General features: G+C 39.0%; 2 protein-coding genes across 2 annotated transcripts in view; one reads left to right on the top strand and one right to left on the bottom strand.

Annotated features, from left to right (window-relative positions):
- The window catches only part of LOC125267649 (astrotactin-2-like), a 458,853-nt gene that overhangs the window by 381,874 nt on the left and 58,631 nt on the right, over positions 1–18,348 (top strand). The window contains exon 17 of the mRNA XM_048189494.1: positions 15,452–15,714. Coding sequence (XP_048045451.1) covers positions 15,452–15,714 — 263 coding nt within the window. The remainder of the gene's footprint in view (positions 1–15,451; positions 15,715–18,348) is intronic.
- trim32 (tripartite motif containing 32) lies at positions 5,956–11,012 on the bottom strand. The gene is made up of 2 exons (XM_048189495.1): positions 10,895–11,012; positions 5,956–8,349 (listed from the first exon to the last, which is right to left on the bottom strand). Exon 2 carries the CDS (start codon positions 8,331–8,333, stop codon positions 6,354–6,356), a length of 1,980 nt encoding a protein of 659 aa, XP_048045452.1. The 5' UTR covers positions 8,334–8,349; positions 10,895–11,012; the 3' UTR covers positions 5,956–6,353.

Genomic DNA, 18,348 nt, shown 5'->3' with positions numbered 1-18,348 from the left:
AATCTCCAGTTGTCACTGATGATTGTCATTTGGACCTTTCTGGATTACAATCCGCCATTAAAATGATAAATTTAATTATTGTAGCTGCTGTGAGAAAAGAGTATAAATGATGCGCTACCAGTAGCATCCTATATGCATAGTCTAGCTGGGACTCCTTCATTTCTGTTTACGGACGTGACGTAATGATGCAAAGACGAACGGCTGCATGCTCGAATTTCCCGCGGAAATCCACCAGTACCGATTTAATATAAAACATTATTACAAGCTTACTGTTGTGAACCGAGCTAAGATAAGGAGATCGTTTTGAACACTATTATGTACTTGGCCAAAAATTGATTTTGAATCATTTTTAACCAAAAAAAGTTACGAACTGCAGCTTTAATATAAATACGAATGCACAAAACTGCAAGTTTTTGACCGAAAAAAAAAAAAAGTCTATAATTTGGCCGTTATTACTCATTTAATACATGTCTAAATAAAATTAAATGAACTGTAGCCATGGCATTTTGTCAGAAATGTAGGTTAATATCTCATTTTGTGTTACCACTGTAAATCCATGATAAATGTTGTTAAATTGTTTGGTTGAAAAGTATTCTAACTGGATTGGCTCAATGTTTCTCCTGATTTGCACGTTAGTGTTGTTGATTCAGTCAGCACTGTTTCAACTGGCGTTAAACTGAATTAAATCAGAGAGATTTGCAGCTTGAACCTGAGACCTCTACGCTGAACTCGAACACTTCTCACTGGCTGTTTAGTGGTCATGTGATCAAGACGCTTAGCTTAACTCATTGAACTAACTCAATTTAATTGAGAGCAGCTATAAACGTGTCCATGAGGCTCACAGCCTAAACACAGACTCTTCTGCATAATGGTAAACACAAAATTCAGAAACATTACTGAAACTCCTCTAAATGTCCAAAATAACTGAACATTAAACACTAACATAAACTAACAACATCTTTCCCTTTACTGAAATACACATGAAATAACGCTTTAATCCCTAAATTTACTCTCCTAATAGATTCTCTTGCATGCTGGGAACTACGGATCCACTGCCCAGTTAGTTATGTCAACATTAATTTGTGTGTTTCATTCAGCAATGTTAAGTTGGCTAAACAAACACTTACTAAGTAAAGCTGGCAATACTCATGTTTAGTAGAAACAACGCAGTTAAATTAAGTTCATGTAGTTACATGAGTTTTTTAAGTAATGTGAACAAGGTCTGAGTGAAACCATCAACAGTGAAAGTTCATTTTTTTGATTGTCCTTTTTGAAGTACAACAAAAACAGTCCATATGAAAAGTCCACTTTGTTCAAGGTCTTCTGAAGCCATAAGAAATTATCAAAGACGTATACAACTGTATGTTCTGCGTTCACACTGTTCTCATCTGGGTGCCTGCAGATTCTTCTGGAGACTATTCAATAACCCTAAACATTCCCAGCAATTAGATAACCAATCTTTCTCTTCAAGGTTGGGTTTCATCAGGACCTCACTGGAACATAATATGAACGATGCACTCAGACATAATACGATGATATCTTTTAACAAACTAATGCAACTGAAAACCATAAGAGGTGCAAATGCTCAGTAATCAATGACTTCATGGCCCAATAGAAGCATAAATGAAAACAAAAACAACATAAGCAGAATAAGATAAGAACAAAACTTAACTTTTGATTTGAATGAATCAAAACAAGTGCAAATCATCAGGATAAACGATGCAAACATTGTATACACACCTCGTCTATAACTTTAACAACCACAATAAATTCACTGGATGGTTACATATTGATTAAAAAATATTGGGATTATAAATACACCCCTTTACAAACATATCTGAAATCTGGCTGACATTTTCTTTTTGATTACTATCTGGACATATTACTCTGTTGGCATACTGTTTTTCACACACTATATAGTAGGGAAGTATTCGATTTCATATGCATTTTGTAAACACCTAGTCTATGATTAGTCTGAGTCTTTGAGTGTGTCAACGTCTCAGATCTAGTGGTGTACACTTGGCCAGGAATCAGAAATATTGATCTGATTATTAGCCTATTTCCCCCACAGGATCAAAACATGATTAAAAGTGTCAAACAGTTGAAATGGTAATGTCTTATCTTTCACATTAATACAACTGGTGGAGCAAAAAATTAAAATAAAAACAGATTCTCAGATGTTGCTTTTATTGCACACAATTGGTCATGAACATTACAAACATGAATTTGGGACTCATTTCACTGACGTTAACATCAATGCTTGAACATGATTGTTTAGATGAATTATGAAAGCACTATGTCCTGTTATTAAACCCTGACAAAAGCACAACAGTGTGAGAAAATACTCATTGTTTAGGGCTTACTATATTTGATATGACCTAAATCATGATGGTTAATGTACGATACCCAGAAAAGGGCAACTTTACATACGACTAATACCTGTCATATGTCACTTGTTCATGATTTGTTGCACATTATGCTTTGACAACCAACAAGAAACAATAAAACAAAATAAAAAAACGCTCACTCATGATGGTCTTCTATTGTACGTGAATAGAAGGAAAAAATATATCTTGCATTGTGGATCTTTGTGTTTTTACTAAGTAAAAATAAGTAACAAAATCCCTGTGCCCCATTTTTCATATATTGCTTTATACATCTAAGAAAATGATGCTTACCCGATCTTATAATAGTGATAATTCCTCTTTAGCACTTTTTTTTTTTTTTTTTTTTTTTTTAATTGTGCAAATTTGATTACTGTATCTAGGTAATTGTTAAAGATTGCATACTCCCGTTTACTGTTAAAGCTCCATGTATTGATACTTGAGACTTATTAAAAAAAATCAATCAATTGGTCAATAACTAGAGCAGGAAAATGGCAATAAATACTACTGAAAATTATTACTAATTGACATTTTATCACATGTATGACATATTATATTAAGTGAGAGCCATTTAAAGGATGAGCACAATTCCTAACACAACAAGACGATATTTTAGAAGAACCTCTAGATTTTATAAGAGCATGGAAAGCAGCCAAAACAAGAACCAACAAGCAGAAACTGGTGAATACAAGGTGTTTGTTACATTATTTCCATTTTCATTGTGTCTTTGCTCTTGGCATTTCAACAGAATTTGTGAATAATAATAATAATAATAATTATTATTATTGTAGCATTAGAGCTAGATGAATTTAACAGTTTATTTCTGCCTGCAGCACAGTTGCGTGAAGGCATAAATTAAAGCCGTCTTTAAAAACGTGTTTTACTTCTAACATGGCCAGGCAATTCAATGAAAATCATGTTCTATTTTTTTAAAGGGTTAGTTCACCCAAAAATGAAAATTCTGTCATTAATTCCTCACCCTCATGTCGTTCCACACCAATAAGACTTGCGTTCATCTTTGGAACAAAAATGACGATCTTTTTGACGAAACCTGAGAGCTTTCTGTCCTTCCATTGACAGTCTTCACAACTACCATTTTCAAGCCCCAGAAAGGTAGTAAAGACATTATTAAAGTAATCCATGTGACTCCAGTGGTTTGACTTCAATTTTATGAAGTGACACGAGTGACACTTTGTTTGCGCAAATAAATAATTTACCACTTTATTTACAAAATATTATTCTCCAACGGCCGTTCACGAGAGCATCACGACACATGCGTGTTGTGTTGACCCGAGAGTGGACGTTGGACATTAATATTTTGTAAATAAATTGGCAAATTATGTTTGTTTGTTTGTTTTTTTTGCACAAAGCACTTGCGTTGCTTCATAAAACTGAGGTCAAACCACTGGAGTCACATGGACTACTTTAATGATGTCTTAATAACCTTTCTGAGGCTTGAAAGTGGTAGTTGCGTAGACTGTCAATGGAGGGACAGAAAGCTCTCAGATTTCATCAAAAACATCTTCATTTGTGATGATGAATGAAAGTCTTATGGGTTTGTAACAACATGAGGGGAGTAATTAATGATAGAATTTTCATTTTTGGGTGAACTAATCTTTTAAGGGTCACGCAGACTTTTCTAACGGCACGGCAGACAGTGCACTTTACTAGTATCTCTGGATCTCCTGTGCCGGGGAGGGTGCAATAATTATAAGGCCAAAGCTGGCTGTCTGCATTTGTTGGTAATGCAAGATTATTAAAACTTAAACTGTACAATTATTAAGGCCAGAAACATTTCACGCAAATGCACAGATGCAAATGCATGGCCAACGCACTACCAACTTGGTGTGGTCTGGTTCAACTTACTTGCGCTGTTTGGCAATAAGCAACCTACTAAAGATGGTGATTTTGATATTGATTACCTTCAAATGTGCCATTTAACTGGATATGTTATGACTTTAACTTAACAAAATTGTCTTCTAACTGTTGATAACAGTAGTTGACCTACTCTACAGTAAAGAGAAAACAAACATAAAACAAGACGTATGTCTACTACAGCACCCTCTGCAACAGAGAATGCAACGAGTACTTGCACTGTTATGAATTGTGATCATGGGTTTCTATTCTAATCTAATTGTGATTGTATCATATAGCCTTAATCCGCTCCAGAACACGTTTGGACCTACAGATCCGTATGAAAACCATAAATGTTACTAATATCACAACCAAGATTTTACGACAGCGAGCTCAGCGCTGTCTAAAGCTTTCAAGGAGGACAATTTTAAGATCCACCTCTTAGATACAAGGACACTTTATTGCAAAATATCATTTCATATATGGTGTAACATAGACTGTAAATTGGGGAGTCATTTCCCTGCTTCAGTTGAACTATTGCAGTTACTCTGACGATAGGCTTGTAAATATCTCCTGAACTTGACAGGCCTTTGGTTCCTGCAACATAGCAATGCTTGTACAAACTGGATTACACTACACACCAATTCACAGTAAATTAATACAAATAATAGACAACTGAGATAATCTTCTCATCTTTGTAGCAACAATAATGTAACAATTTTTCAAGCTCTTTGTTCTTTAGTTTTACTGTTTTTTTAATATGTAGAAGACTCATACTGTCACAGAAATCAGAAAGTCCTTTTACTGACACAGGCTTCAGTTATGAGGGGCCACTTTAATAGAGAGGGCATTATGGGAACTCATTACAACGATTACACATGAACATGACACTCACAATAGTGTTTTGAGTACGTTTTGAGTCACGTTTTCCAAATCAAATGAAGCACCTTCCCATTAAAGTAATATTCTCAGTTCAGTACAAGATCAATTGTAGCACTTGTGGCATAATCTTGATTACCTCAATAATGGTGTGTATATATATATATATATATATATATATATATATATATATATATATATATATATATATATATATATATATATATATATATATATATATATATATAATGTTGCAGTGGGGCATTTAGTGAAATTTCAAGAGTCTGCACACTCTACCAAAGAAGAAGAAGAAGAAATGTTTGATATTTTTTCAGTAAAGTTTTGTTATTCTCTCGCATTTGATGACTTCATTGTTAGAGTGTGTAGACTCTCTTGAAGTGTTTCACTATTTGCATTTTTTTTTTTTTTGTTTGTTTGTTTGTTTTGTTTTTTTGTCTACGCACCTCATTTGGACTTGTTTGAAGGTGCGGCGAGTTCCTGGCTACTCTTCAATTGCAGTGAGGCATTTGCAATGGAGGTGGATTTGGCCAATCCATAAATGTTAAAACTCGCAGTTTCAAAAGTATTGCAACGACTGTAATGTAGGAAAATAAATCACTTACTACTACCCTTTTTTGGTGTAAAGTTATATCTAACTCTGTTGCCATTAATCAATGTTTAAATCTGCCATAAAATAAATGAAGGGAGCAACTTGAACACCTAAAATAATCCACAAATTGTAACATAAAATGAGTGTATTGTGAGTGATTTTTATGAATTTATAAGCTTCACATTTCTCCTTTTAAATCCTCCAAAAATGACCCCATTTACATAGTAATTGTTTCACCATAACCTTTATTTTTCAAGTCTTTTTCTATGATTGTCAACATTATGCCACAAATGCTGTTGATTGAGCCTAACTTGGAATATTCCTTTGACTCAAAACACCATCTTAATGCCTGTACAGCAGCACAAGAAAAAAACAAAACATAGATGAGAAATGAAATGCACGCAAAGAGAACAACATTTTCAGTTATTGCCATCAGCTGTGCTATATTTCAAAATCCATTTGCCCAAACCATCCATAATAATACCCATAAGTCATCCTCCAATTGCTCCATGGCAGTGGTGAATGGCTGCGGCGTAGCTGCATGATCCCAGCCACTGCAAGTCACAGGTCAGAAATCACGGAAGCAAGTTTGAATTAAAGTGACTAGTTTCATGGACACAGCAGTCTTAACACGTAGAGGAACGTCTCCTTTGCAAGTATGTGTAAACCTTCACACAGTGGTCCCAGCAATCTAAGACAAGCAGTTGTCCCTTCTGGGTAACAGCTACTCCTACAGGGCACGTAAGGCCCTCCTGAATGAGAACGTTGAAGCCACCTTCTTTGGGGAACTGCAGTATCTCCTTACGGCCACTGTCTGTCACTATCAAGTCCCCGTTAGAGTCCACACACATGCCTGTGATGCAACGGAAGTCCTCGTTCTCTGAGAAGAAGTGGCTGAGTTGCTTTCCCAGCTGCCCATCCATTCCCACCGAGCCGATGGAAAACCCCCCTTCGAGGTGGTGCTCGTTGTGTCTATTCTCGATGTTCAGACCCAAGCCCTGTGTGAAGTAGACTGTACCTGAGGAGTCGCAAGTTACAAATTTGGGCCTGACGGCCGAGCACAATCGGTTATAGTTCACTACCCCTACGTTACGATCCACAGCCAGGCACCACAGCTTCCCCCCCTCGACATCGGACACGACAAACTGCCCCGAAGGCATGGCCGCGATTCCCCACGGCTTGATGAGCTGGTTCTTGTGGCAGGCGATGCAGTGGCCATCGGTGGTGTAAACCTTCACGGAGTTGTCGTAGTTATCAGTGACACCGATGAGGCCCTGAGCAGTGATTGCAATGGAGAGAGGGATGAGGTTGGGCAGGTCGGCACCGAGGAAGCTCAAGACGAAGTTGTCGATGCTGCTCGGGTTGCGGCGTATCTCCCTTTGGAAGCCCTTGCGGTTGAAGATCTGGATGCGGTAGTTCCCTCGGTCGGCCACGAGAACCTCACCCTGAGGCGTGACACAAATGCTTACCGGCAAGTTGAACATGCCTGGAAGATTGCCCTTGCATCCCATTTTTTTCACGAACTGACAGAGCTGCCCACCAGAAGCCCCTGGAGAAGGTCCTCCTCCATCTACAGACTTGGACTTGAAGCTACCGGGAGAAGCGCAAACAGCCTCTTCAACCGCCGTCACCATGTCGATATCACGATAAATGTCCAAAGGGGCGGCAGCGGCGAAATCGAGTCCATCTTCCTCTTCGGCATTGACAGTGCATGGTTTTGTGGTCAGTTGCGCCACGTTTAAGGGTGTTGCGCACTCCATTTTGACCAGTTCAGGGTCTTGTAGTTTCAGAATGATAGGCAGATTGTTTTTTAAGTCCAGCTCCTCTTCTTCATTGTTACTCCCTTCTTCTAGTAGAGCAATATCAGTTTGCTTGATCCTCATGGTTAGGTAGTCACATCTTGACACCACCTGCACTTCAGCGATGCTGAGCAGGTACGTCTGCTCCTCCAGAATCTGGGCATTGAGCTTCTCTATTTCAGCCAAGGAGGTGGCAAAGGCACGGCGGGAGCGGCCCAGTTCCTCTTGGAGCCGCAACTCAGCCTTGGCATACTCCTGCTGCACAGCCTTGTACTTCAGTCTGAGTGATTTTGTCACGTTGTCGATAGCTGCCTTCTTCTTCTGAATGTTGCCCATTGCCTCCCGCAAGTTAGAAAGCTTCCCGCTGATGTCTTTCCGGCACTGTTCGGCAGCTACGCGAATGGCCTGTACGACGTGGCCCTGACGCTGGTGCCCCTCGGTTTTACAAATATCACACAACACAATGCTGCAGTCACGGCAGTACTGACGAGGCAGGCGGTTTTTACAAGACTTGCACATGAGGCCCATGGTGGAGCCGCATGAACTTGCACAGTCGATGATCTTCAGCACGGTGAGATTGTCAGCCAGCTGGGAAATACTGCTCATACGAGACACCTTGCTGCAGAAGGGGCAGCGCACGCCATTTATCGTGCTGGCGAGGAGTTTCTCAAGGCACTGGCGACACACAGAGTGACCACACTGCAGCAGCTTGGGTCGAAGCTGATCCTGGTTGTAGGTCTCCAGGCAAATGGGGCATTCCAGCACCTCCCGGACCAAATCTGGGTCTAGGGACGTTGGTGTGGCCATGACGCCTACTGGGTGTCTACAGGGGAGGAAAAAAGTCATGTCTATGTGTTTGATGTGTATTGCATTCAGTTATAATAAAAAGTTGCAAAATTCTACTTTAATTATTGCTCCAAATGTCTGATTAGTAATCCTTAAAAGGCTGTGATTACATTTAGAGTCTGCATGAAACTGCTTTAAAGTAAATGTGCCAACACTGTATTTTTTAGGGCTGGGCGATATATCGCATGCGATTGTCACGCGCATTTCGTCGATAAAGCCGGTTCGCCGATTATCCCGCTAAATCGCCATCACCTGCTTTCAAATGGAGCGGCATTTAATAGACAGAGCCGTAGATCACTGACAAGCTACGCAATATCGCGTTCATTATCGAAGGCGATTCATCTTATATCTACGGCTCTGTCTATTAAATGCCGCTCCATTTGAAAGCAGGTGATGGCGATTTAGCGGTAATCAGGGAACCGGCTTTATCGACGAAATGCGCGTGACAATCGCATGCGATATATCGCCCAGTCCTAGTATTTTTACACATCCTCAGAACATGCCTGGGGCTGATAATTCAGTATTTTCCACTTGTAATTCGTTAAAAGCATTTCACGTGATGCATAATGAGATGCAGAGATGCCAGGTGAAAGTGAAGAAAGTAGGGCTGCATGATTAATTGAAATTAAACCACACGTGATTTGGCAATTGACCCTTCGCCGGGAGTTTGATTGACAAGCGATCTAACCAATCATAACGCCGAATCCGCCTTTGTTTAATATCATAAGTAACCTGCTCTGCCTTGTCTGTTGACGTGTTGTCAGTGTCTTCTTTGCTCCGCGATGTATTTTTCACTCTGTGGCGACAGCACCATGGCTTGTCGGACAAAGTAACAGTAACTAAGGGGGGGCGGGTCTTTGCGAAGGGTCAATTGGCTGTGATTTTTTCTATGCGCAGCTTCTCAGTGAAGCACGGTTAAATGTTGCTCCATCAGAAAGACAGAGGGCGCTCTCGCACAGATAATGCACGTAGTTTCAAGAAATCCCTGTAAATCGCTGTAGCTGAATAAACAGAAGATTGAAAAGCTTCGATCGATTAAACATGACTAATAAACGCGACTACAACAATATATGGTTTATCTGAGTTCTTCAAGCCTTCTCTTGGGTTTTTTGATGATAATAAAGTATATTTATAATGCAATGCTAATAGACATAGCTTTTAACACTGTACAGAATACTATGAAATAATATGTTGTGTGCCTTATTCTGTGTAAGAAGCCACATCATTTCACAGAGGGATGTTTCATACACTCGACTAACATTATGAAGTGAGTTAGGAGTAAAAACGTTATTAAATGTTGTCTTTTGTTGGAGGTCCATAAATGCTTCTCATGTTTGGTAAGGCGCATGTTGCTTTTTCAAATGCACATTATAAGCGATTCAAACTCAGACGGAGCAGCATTTGCTACTGATCACTGACAAGCTGCGCATAAAAAAAATTAAAAATCGCAACCTTTGCAATTTCATAATCGCATTAAGCCAAATAGTATAATTGTGATTTCAGGTTAATTTCAATTAATCGTGCAGCCCTAGAAGAAAGTTAGGACATACCATGTTTGTAATGTAAAATATAATTATAGTAATAATAATGATAATGCATCCTTGATAGCGATCCAAAAACAAAACACTGATATTTTTCATATACATTGTGGACTTCAAGTAATCACTCGCTAGTTTCTAGTTTTTGTCGAAAATGCAAAACTGTCATTTTATGGTTGTTTTTGCTTTCATATCCAAGCAGCCGCAAAATGAGATGTTAAATGTCAAATCACAATCACATTTGACAATATACAAAGTAACGTTGTCAAAATTGTGAAATTTATTTAATTTAATTAATTTTTTTTTTTTTTATTGGGCAGATACCTGCACTGATATCCAGAGAGTGGCATGAGGATGATATAATGATGCTATATGAAATATAATTAACCTTATACAACATTTAAGTAAAATTATTACTTTTTTAAGTCCAGAGCAATGGATGGGATGTTTACAACAACCATGAGAAAATGTCACGTCATTACAAAAGCAGTCTGATGACATGCATTGATGCTATTTCTGTATTTACTGGCTGTTCTCCCACATTTTCACCTCATGATCATATATTCATAGAGACATAAAAATACAATCGATTTTCAAATTCTATGGCATATATTTACTTAATGCAATTTCCTTTTAAAAAAAAAAAAAAAAACTTAGCAGCGGCTTGTGTTTATTTTGGTAGCCAGATGTCTAGCTATCAGACCACCATCATGTTTCTGGAACACGCACTGTCATCTGTTGTACCAGTTTAATGCATGCATTATTTAGAGTCACACTTATGCAGCTGACCATAAACAATTTGCTTATATGTAGTTATATTGTCAAATCAGCTGATTTACAGGCCCAGAGCTTCAAAACACTGCGATCTGAGTGCCGTCATTCCCGTCTTCTGCGCGCATGCCACCCAAAATGAAAGCACGGTCACAAACGCATGCTACAAACATTCATGCGTGTTTAAGTGTCGATTGTTACGTGATTTCCTACCTTCAGTTCAACAGTGTCTTCTGCTTGATGTGACGACGCGCGCGTCTCTCATGTCAGCGGGTGCGCGCGACACTGCGGAGGTGACGTCATAGCGGAGGTTGATTCTTTGTGTAAGTCCCGCCCCCGGCGAGATTTCATTGGCTGCCGCCTTTGCGTGTCTGTTCATTGATGTGCGCAGGAACCAATCAGATGAGTGGCTGCTGTTGTCATGCGTGATGCGCAAAGTTATTTCAGTGGAACAAGCTAAAGAGCTCAAACACATGGGTGGATCCCAGATGCAATAATAAAAATAGTAATAATAATAATATTACTGAGAATATAAAGAGCTAAGTGTTACAAATAATTAAAAAAAATAATCAGAAAAATGCTTCAAAAAATTCAGTGCTGCTATAAAGAAAGTAAAGCTGGATTGAGAGTTTATAGAATATTATATTATATTATATTATATTATATTATATTATATTATATTATATTATATTATATTATATATCAATGCAAGAAATAATCAGAGAATGACAGCTGTTATTGTTAAAGATTACACAGACTTAATGTGAAAATGCAAAAATATATTCAGATCTGTCATAAAATGTTTAAATTATGCTTCATTGCGATTTTTGATAGATGCCTGAAAGAAAGAAAAGAACTACAGAACTATTTCCCCCACTATTTTAATATAAAATGTAACTGCAGTATAATAATTTACCACTAGATGGCAGCACATCTCTGTCTGAAAGTGTCCCTCTGTTAAACTTGCACAATATTAAACATTATTGCCTCAACTGCAAAGAGATTGCCATCTTATTATTTACATTATATTATAAGTATTTGAATGGTGGAAGGTGATATGCAGCTTATTAATAAATGATTAAAAAAATCTTGCAAAACTGGAAGATTGTTTAACCATTAAGGTTTCTTCTCAATGACTTTACAAAATTGTCTGAATATTAGTACAGTCAAGTAGTCAATGATGCATTTTATAGTCATTTAATACAGAAATAATTTGACTGAATCATAATTTATCAACAACATAGTCGAAATTGTTGAATGAATGTGTCGATTACATCATTCACAGTGCATGATGGGATATGTAGTTCATCCTGTCAGTAAAGAATGCACAGCCAGAACCCAGTCTTGTATCGCTGTCTCTTTCCAGCTCGGCTGTCTAAATCTATTCGAACTCTGTTTACTCCGGTGTCGGCTCAAAGCAGATGACATAGTTACACCAGCAAAGAGGGAGAACACACATGACGAGGATTTGAACAGCCAGATGTTTTCCGTTTGACTGGTGGAGAAACACTTCAAAATGCGCTGCTTCATCTTAGTATGATTAAGCTGCATGAAACGAATCGTTTAAACAGCACAGGCCTTCTGCAGGCTGTGACAGCTACTCCAGCTGTGTCATTTTCTCAGCACAAACACTGACTGAGGCTCTGGATTGGCACATCTCCGTGTTGATGCAGACACAACGGCCTCGGACTGTTTTCTCTCCCGCTACGCTTCCTCCTCCTCCAAGTGTTTGCCTGTCATGCTAAAATCCAGCATAATGACTCATGCCATCTCCAGGCACAGTGAGGACGGGGATGTTCAGGGAAATCAGCTGTGGAGCGCAGAGAACAGACGCTATTATTCAGAATCGCACATCTGTTTAGCCATCTCAAGAACGTCTCGGCACTCAATTAAGATCTTTCCCCACGTAATCGCATTGTTTCGAGTCTGCCAAGAGTTCTGCGCACGAACACTGCAAACGAACATCTAAAATGCTTCACGTAAAAAATGCCTAAAGTGGCGTAATGCCTTAAGACAGTATGTGTGTCCCAGGTGATATATGAGCAATATCACATGAGTAGCCGTGCGATATTGGCAGTATATCAGCACGGTTGTGATTCGGCCGTAGGTAATCACAGAGTGCTGATATACAGCCATATTGCACGGCTACTAGTGTGATATTGCATTTATACAACAGTTCGACGGCATGAGTGTGTAAATAAATAAGAAACAACAACAGAGTTTTTTTAAAACCCTCTTTTGTGCAGAACTGCGTCATTCCTCCATGGATTCAGATCACAAGTTGACAGTTCAACAGTTGAGCACAAGCCTCCGTTACTAATTAGAAAACATCTTCATACATTTTCAATAACATACAGCGCTAAAACAACATCCTGTTTACAAAAGTCCCTTTCAATTTAAAAGTCTCTTGTGACCGACTCATTCACTCGTAAAGTTTGCCGCCATCTAATGGCGTATTAATGTAACTTTCACTCAATTACGCACTAATGGACCCTTTCTCAATACCAAATACAACATATTATTTATATAAAATAGTATTTACTGAACAACGATATTTAACAGTGCTCTACAGTACAGTGTTTCCCAACTAGTGTGCCACGATTATTAAAGGTGCAATATGTAAAATGTTTGCAGTAAAATATCTTGAGTACTTACAATATCCCAAATGTTTGCAACTATTTGTAAATCGTGAGGAAATTGCAATTTTACCCAAGGCTGCGGGACGTGTGAGGAGTCGCCTGTCAATGGCGTCATACCCGCGTTACCCTCGGTTTCCGGCTTTATTTTGTAGAAACCATGGAAACACCAAAGACGCTTTAATATTTACATGTTTTAATAGACAAGGGAACAACTGTTTTGATATATTTATAGACAGAAAACTAATTGTTTTATATAGCTCAACACGTTTAGTCTTATTGTTTAAATCTAATTTTCTTGATTTTTTGCGCGTACCATGCTTTACCACGCCTCAGAGAAAAACACTATTTTGTGAAGTAGCTAACATAGCATCATCAGACGCAGCTTTATTTTTAGTAACAGTAATACAGCATTTTCTCCATCATACAATACGTTTTAAAATTAATTGCATGCCATTTATCAACACAAGCCATCCAGCATTTAATATGATATTGTAAAATCGATCTATCTTACTGCAGTGTGTAACAGTGTCTCACAGCAGCCGCCGAGCGAACGCACAGAGTAACGTTATAACATCATTTTCAACACACTCAAATGAATCTAATATGATAAACAGAGCTGCGTTACCTCATACTCATGACCGGAAAAGAGGAAGCGGCGTCGGCGACTGTGTCATAATAAAAGTCCCCCTGCTCGTGAGGCGTGTGTTGATCAATCGCTCCAGCTCCTCGTTCAGCTCCACAACACTCGCTCCTGCTCTGCTTCACACTACAGTAACGTTAATAATCACATCCATGAACATGATTTCTTCTCGAGTCCAATCCCTATTCTTTTCCACAGGCTGTGAGTTGGAAACCACATGTCCCAAGATTCCGCGCTCAAACTTGGCATCATCAAGCTACGCCTTTGTTTTGAATAGGCCTCTAGCGGACTTAAATCTTACATACTGCACCTTTAAGCGTGGTGTGGATAATTACCAAATGCCAAAATAAAATAAAATAAATGCAACACAGTTAAGAATATATCGTCAGTGTCAATCTTGTATCTCTATATTTCCTCATTTTTGTTTTATTTTATTTTTTATTTTTTTAAAAATCAATGCTATTGGTCACCCATTATGCCTGTATGTGGGTTTTACAAAAATGTAATGAATGAAAAGGATTTTAAAGAGCTTGTGACAAAACCTCGTAACTCATCGTAAGTCAAACCTGAATGAAGTGCCGCACGCAGTTTGGAGATCTCTGCTTGTTTGCAATGCAAAGGTAAATAAATATCTGATGTTTAAAAGAAAATGTACAGCGTTTTCTGTGCTCAAGAAACACTGTCTATAAAGGCTAATGTTTTATGTACAGTGAAGAGCTGAAAAGAGTCTTCATCTGATATTTCCCATCTAGTTGGAGCCAATATGCTATGCTATAGAGAATGTAAGTTAAATATAGCCTTAATATTTAAATTATCAAATTTAACATAGCACAGTTCAATTTGCTCAGGAACAAGTAATAGATTAATAAGACCAAAGATTATCCGTTTTATGAACCCAAAATGAATTATATCTCATGTTTAACCACTATAAGAGCCATTGGCAAATCCCTGAAGCACTGGCTGAGATGAAGCTGTTCTCAGCGGGTACTCGAGCTCTGAACGTCCGCTGACAGCCTGGAGCTCACATCTCCGAAAACGTCTAAACAAATTGTAAAAAAGGTACTATGATTCTCACCTAAAAAACTCTTAAAACTACAGTTTGTGGTACAACAAGTGCAGTATTCGCAAAAGTTACGGTGGATTTACTCGGCCGCCATAACAGTCGCTTCAAGCGGAGTGATACAAACGGTGAAAAGGAATTACATTCAGTTTGCACTTATTACATAAATATTTTAGCTTAAAATATACATAAGTTACTTTTTTTCAAAAGGGCTCACATATATTCAAGGTGTAAGGAAAGTTACACTTATTAAGTTAACAAAGTTTTAAAACTCTTTGAAACCAACCTTTCTTCTTCATCACTCTTAATCATAACAGGCTCATTCCTATTAATAACATCACTTAGTTCTGATCCAGAACTGGACTCGATCTGAGTCACAAATGTACAGACACGGTGTACCAGTGACGTCATACTGTCTCTCACCTCCACAGAAGTCACGGATCAGGGCGGCCGGCGGGATCTGAAAGCTGTACCGTTCATCAGCTACCTGTCGGGCCTGCTGAAGACGCAGCTGCTGTCTGATGACCTGGTGGCCGGCGTGGAGATCCGCTGCCAGGAGAAGGGCAGCTGCCCGGCCGCCTGTCACCTGTGCCGGCAAGCGGGTCGTGAGACGCCCAGTCCGACACCGGTCCTGCTGGAGGTCAGCCGCGTCGTGCCCCTGTACAGCCTGGTGCAGGATAACGTTACTAAAGAGGTAAGTGGGGGATATGTCCGATAAAGTTTTTCACTCTTATTCATATTAGAAACAAATTGTTTCCCCACAAATTACATTTTTTTAAATTCTTTAGACATCCAAGTCTCTTCTGCTCACCAAATATCAAAAATACAGTAAAAACTATGAAATATTATTACAATTTAAAATAGCTGTTTTCTATGTGAATATATAGTACAGTGTAATTTATTCCTGTGATCAAAGCTGAATTTTCAGCATCATTACTCCAGTCTTCAGTGTCACATGATCCTTCAGAAATCATTCTGATGATTTGCTGCTCAAGAAACATTTATTATTATTATGTTGTGCTGCTTAAAGGTGACCTAAAGGTGCTCCTTTTCACAAGATGTAATATAATCCTCAGAACGAGTCTGTGAAGTTTCAGCTCAAAATACTCCACAGATCATTTATTATAGCTTGTCAAATTTGCCCCATTTGGGTGTGAGCAAAAACACGCCGTTTTTGTGTGTGTCCCTTTAAATGCAAATGAGCTGCTGATCCCACCCCCTTTCCAGAAGAGGGCGGAGCTTTAACAGCTCAACAACAACAAAGCTGGAGAATCTCACGCAGCCAAAATGACGAAAGTGTTCAGCCTTACATTGTTCAAACCGGAGTCGACACTGATGGAGAGACTCAGGAAGAAGTTACAACTTTTAGACATTTCTGAATGGTTAGTGGATAAATTGATGTAGTTGCTGTGGAGTTGATTCAACTCATCCACTAGCATGTGCCGTCATGTTCATCTTTTTTTGGCAAAACCCGTATGGACGCTCACTACACATAGAGTACCTGTTTGCCAATCAGAGTCATACACACCAGTTTAACGTTTATGATTGCTATCAAATGCTGTGAATGGACTAATATTTTTTTTCCAAAATATCTCTCAGACAGAAACACATCTGTTATCCATTAAAGTTACTTGTTATACTCAATTGACACAAAATTTAGTAAATAGCATATACTGTATCGCTCTAGTATGTGAATAAAGTTGGACATACTTATTCTTTATATAAAGAGCTGGGCCATAATATATTGTGCACTGTATATGACCTTGTATCAACATGACATCTGGTCTCTAAATAACCGAACTACAGCTAGGGTTAATGTTCAGCGTACATGTGGAAGGTATAAACATGAATTTTTCAGATATTGTTTTCTTGTTGGATGTTGGCAGTGGGAATGAGTGACGTATTCTGCTGCTCCAGATGTACCAGTAGATGGCAGGAGTGATTTTCATTACGATCAAGAATGCTTTGTCTGTCTGGAAGGATGCTAAGACTGTGAAATATTATATATGAAAATCATAATAAAAGACTAATGAAAATGTTAACCGTTTCTTGGTCGAATATATATCTCGTTTGTCCGTATATTGCATTAGTAGCCGTGCATCATCTGAGTCACAGACGTAATGAGGATATTAAATTTACTTTTGGAGCAGATTTGCAAGGGCTTTCTTTTCCTGCATCATCCCTCGCACTGCTGACGTCTTGAAAGGCAAGATGCCATTAACCAGTGTCTGTTGTTCTGCAGCGTCGAGAGACTATGAGTGACTCACTTACCAAATGGCCTGCTTTGGCCTGGTGCGTACCTGACAGGGATCGGACCCGCTTCATAACACCGATTCCCTCAGCTAATTGCTTCTCACGCTGAAGCCAGTGTGTGTGTGTGTGTGTGTGTGTGTGGACCTTGCTAATAACAGGAGTATCAACAATGACGAAAGGCTCTCAATCGATAGCAGACGGTCCCTGGCGGGTTTCTGTCGATTCGGTAAACAAACAGGAGAGAAAAACGCAGCCGAGTCGGCTCAGACTAGTGCGTAGCGTGCTCTGAAAATACTGCGAGATTATGAGGATGATATTGATGTCATGGACCCCGGGGACGAGCCAGGACTCCTTGTAGTCGCAGCCTCCTGTCAATTAGCGTAACAGACACAAAGACCGACTGAATGCTCTTCAGACACAATGCTGTCATGTTCCCCGTCATTCATCTGAACCCAAAATGACGCCTCTTTTGGCATGTTTTCTAACAGAAAGGAAAGTGCTTCATGATCGAGGCATGAGGTGGTGATTCGGTCCATGTTTACATTGACTTGAGAACCAAACATTGACATTCCTGCATAATCTGCCCACAATTAAACACAGCACATTGTGGCCTTTGTTTTGCACTCTAAAAAATACTGGATTAAAAACAACCATAATTGGGTTGAAAATGGACAAACTCAGTGACTGGGTTGTTTTAACCCAGCGATTGTTTTTTTAACCCAGCAATTGGGTCATTTTAACCCAGCGATTGGGTCATTTTAACTCAGCGGTTGGGTTGTTTTAACCCAGCGGTTGGGTCATTTTTAACCCATCGGTTGGGTTGTTTTAACCCAGGGATTGGGATGTTTTAACCCAGCAAATGGGTTGTTTTAACCCAGAGATTGGACTGTTTTAACTCAGTGATTGGGTTGTTTTAACCCAGAGATTGGGTTGTTTTTAACTCAGCGACTGGGTTGTTTTAACCCAGGGATTGTGTTTTTTTAACCCAGAGATTGGGTTGTTTTAACTCAGTGATTGGGTTGTTTTAACCCAGCAATTGGGTTGTTTTAACCAAGAGACTGGGTTATTTTTAACT

Source organism: Megalobrama amblycephala, linkage group LG4, assembly GCF_018812025.1.
Source record: "Megalobrama amblycephala isolate DHTTF-2021 linkage group LG4, ASM1881202v1, whole genome shotgun sequence".
Taxonomy (NCBI): domain Eukaryota; kingdom Metazoa; phylum Chordata; class Actinopteri; order Cypriniformes; family Xenocyprididae; genus Megalobrama; species Megalobrama amblycephala.
Note: the sequence above shows the minus strand (reverse complement) of the source record. Positions and strands in the feature narration are given on the sequence as shown.

Bases quoted from the DNA above. Each gene is read 5' to 3' on its own strand.
- trim32 (XM_048189495.1), bottom strand. From the start codon at position 8,333: ATGGCCACACCAACGTCCCTAGACCCAGATTTGGTCCGGGAGGTGCTG.